Source organism: Egretta garzetta, unplaced genomic scaffold, assembly GCF_000687185.1.
Source record: "Egretta garzetta isolate BGI_Z169 unplaced genomic scaffold, ASM68718v1 scaffold94, whole genome shotgun sequence".
Classification (NCBI taxonomy): domain Eukaryota; kingdom Metazoa; phylum Chordata; class Aves; order Pelecaniformes; family Ardeidae; genus Egretta; species Egretta garzetta.
The window spans coordinates 5,615,887-5,617,145 of NW_009259683.1; the positions used below are offsets into that span (position 1 = coordinate 5,615,887).

A 1,259-nucleotide genomic window follows, 5' to 3' on the forward strand; every position below is an offset into this window, starting at 1 on the left:
CGGCCCCTTCCAGGCGCCTCCATCTTTGCCTGCCGTCCCGGACGCGGGGAGGAAGGAGGACGAGGAGCGGTCCCCCAGCCCCTTGGCGTGTGTCTCCCAGAGGGAGGACGAGACTCAGGCTTCATCTTCCACCGCAGAGGAGCTCTCTCCAGCTCCCTCAGAGAGCAGCAAAGCCTCTCCCGAGAAAGAGCCCGTAGGTAAGCGAATGATGATGATGATGGTGATGGTGATGATTTGGAGGGGGGGAAAAAAAAAAAGCAAAGCAAAGAACAACAAACAAAAAAAAGCGCAGTTGAGGATCGTAGTGGCATCGCCATGCGAAAGGGGGATCCCAGCTGCCCCGCGGGGCTGCCAAGAAGCGCTGCTCAGACTGACCTTCTGAACTTTGTAATATTCGGGCATGGGGTTGCCGTAAAAATTAATGTCCATCCTATAGTTTAAAACCCTCAGAGCCTCCGCTCTGGGCAACTTTAGCCTGCATGCTGCTTAAACATATAGAAAAACAAGATCAATCTTCTCCCCTGTGATGTGAAGGTGCCTACCAGATAACAGAGATGTTTGTAAAGCATCCAAAATAAGCAATAGGCAGTGCCAATAAATAAACCTATTAACGCGGTAAGTTATATTTTACGATCCAGAATGCTTTTCGGAATAACAGCCGCGCTGCAATGTGCCATCTATGAACTGCTATCAAATTAGACTGATGAATGCACCGCGAATATCCTTCAGCGTCTACACTAGATAACAGGGTTGTTATTTATTCATTCGCTTATTTATTTCCCTTTCGGGTCCCCGTGGCAAAAAAATAACTCCCCTTCCCTGGGCGGCAGACTTTTCAGGCGCTTCTCTCCGGCCGCGTTTCAGAAGCCCTGTTATTCCTTCAGGCGCCCCGTTGGAAAATAATAAGATCAAAACCAAAAAAGAAAGCGGAAAACTACTAGAGAGCCGACCCCAAACCACGAACCACTCCGAGCCATCGAGGGATCAGTGTTGCCTCTTTTCCCGACGGTTCTGCTGATAGGAATAAACACCCTGCGACGGGGGATTTTATATATATATATATTTTTTTTTTTCCCTCCCCCAAAATGTTTGGAAAAGAGAGGGCTGGGGAGAAGCTCCCTGGGAAGGCAGGGGCTGGAGGCGGGGAGGCTCCGGCTCCCCAGGCTCACCTTGTTTTCCACCTCCAGTTACAAAGTTCGGATCCGCAGGCTTTGGGTTTTTTTTTTGGAAGCAGGTGCCTCGTGGAGGGAAAAAAGACC

General features: G+C 50.0%; 1 protein-coding gene across 1 annotated transcript in view; it reads left to right on the forward strand.

Moving 5' to 3' along the window:
* The window catches only part of HOXA10 (homeobox A10), a gene marked incomplete at its 5' end in the record, with an annotated part of 2,183 nt that overhangs the window by 373 nt on the left and 551 nt on the right, over window positions 1-1,259 (forward strand). Inside the window, one exon of the mRNA XM_009638599.1 lies at window positions 14-197. Within this exon, the coding sequence (XP_009636894.1) occupies window positions 14-197 (184 nt within the window). The remainder of the gene's footprint in view (window positions 1-13; window positions 198-1,259) is intronic.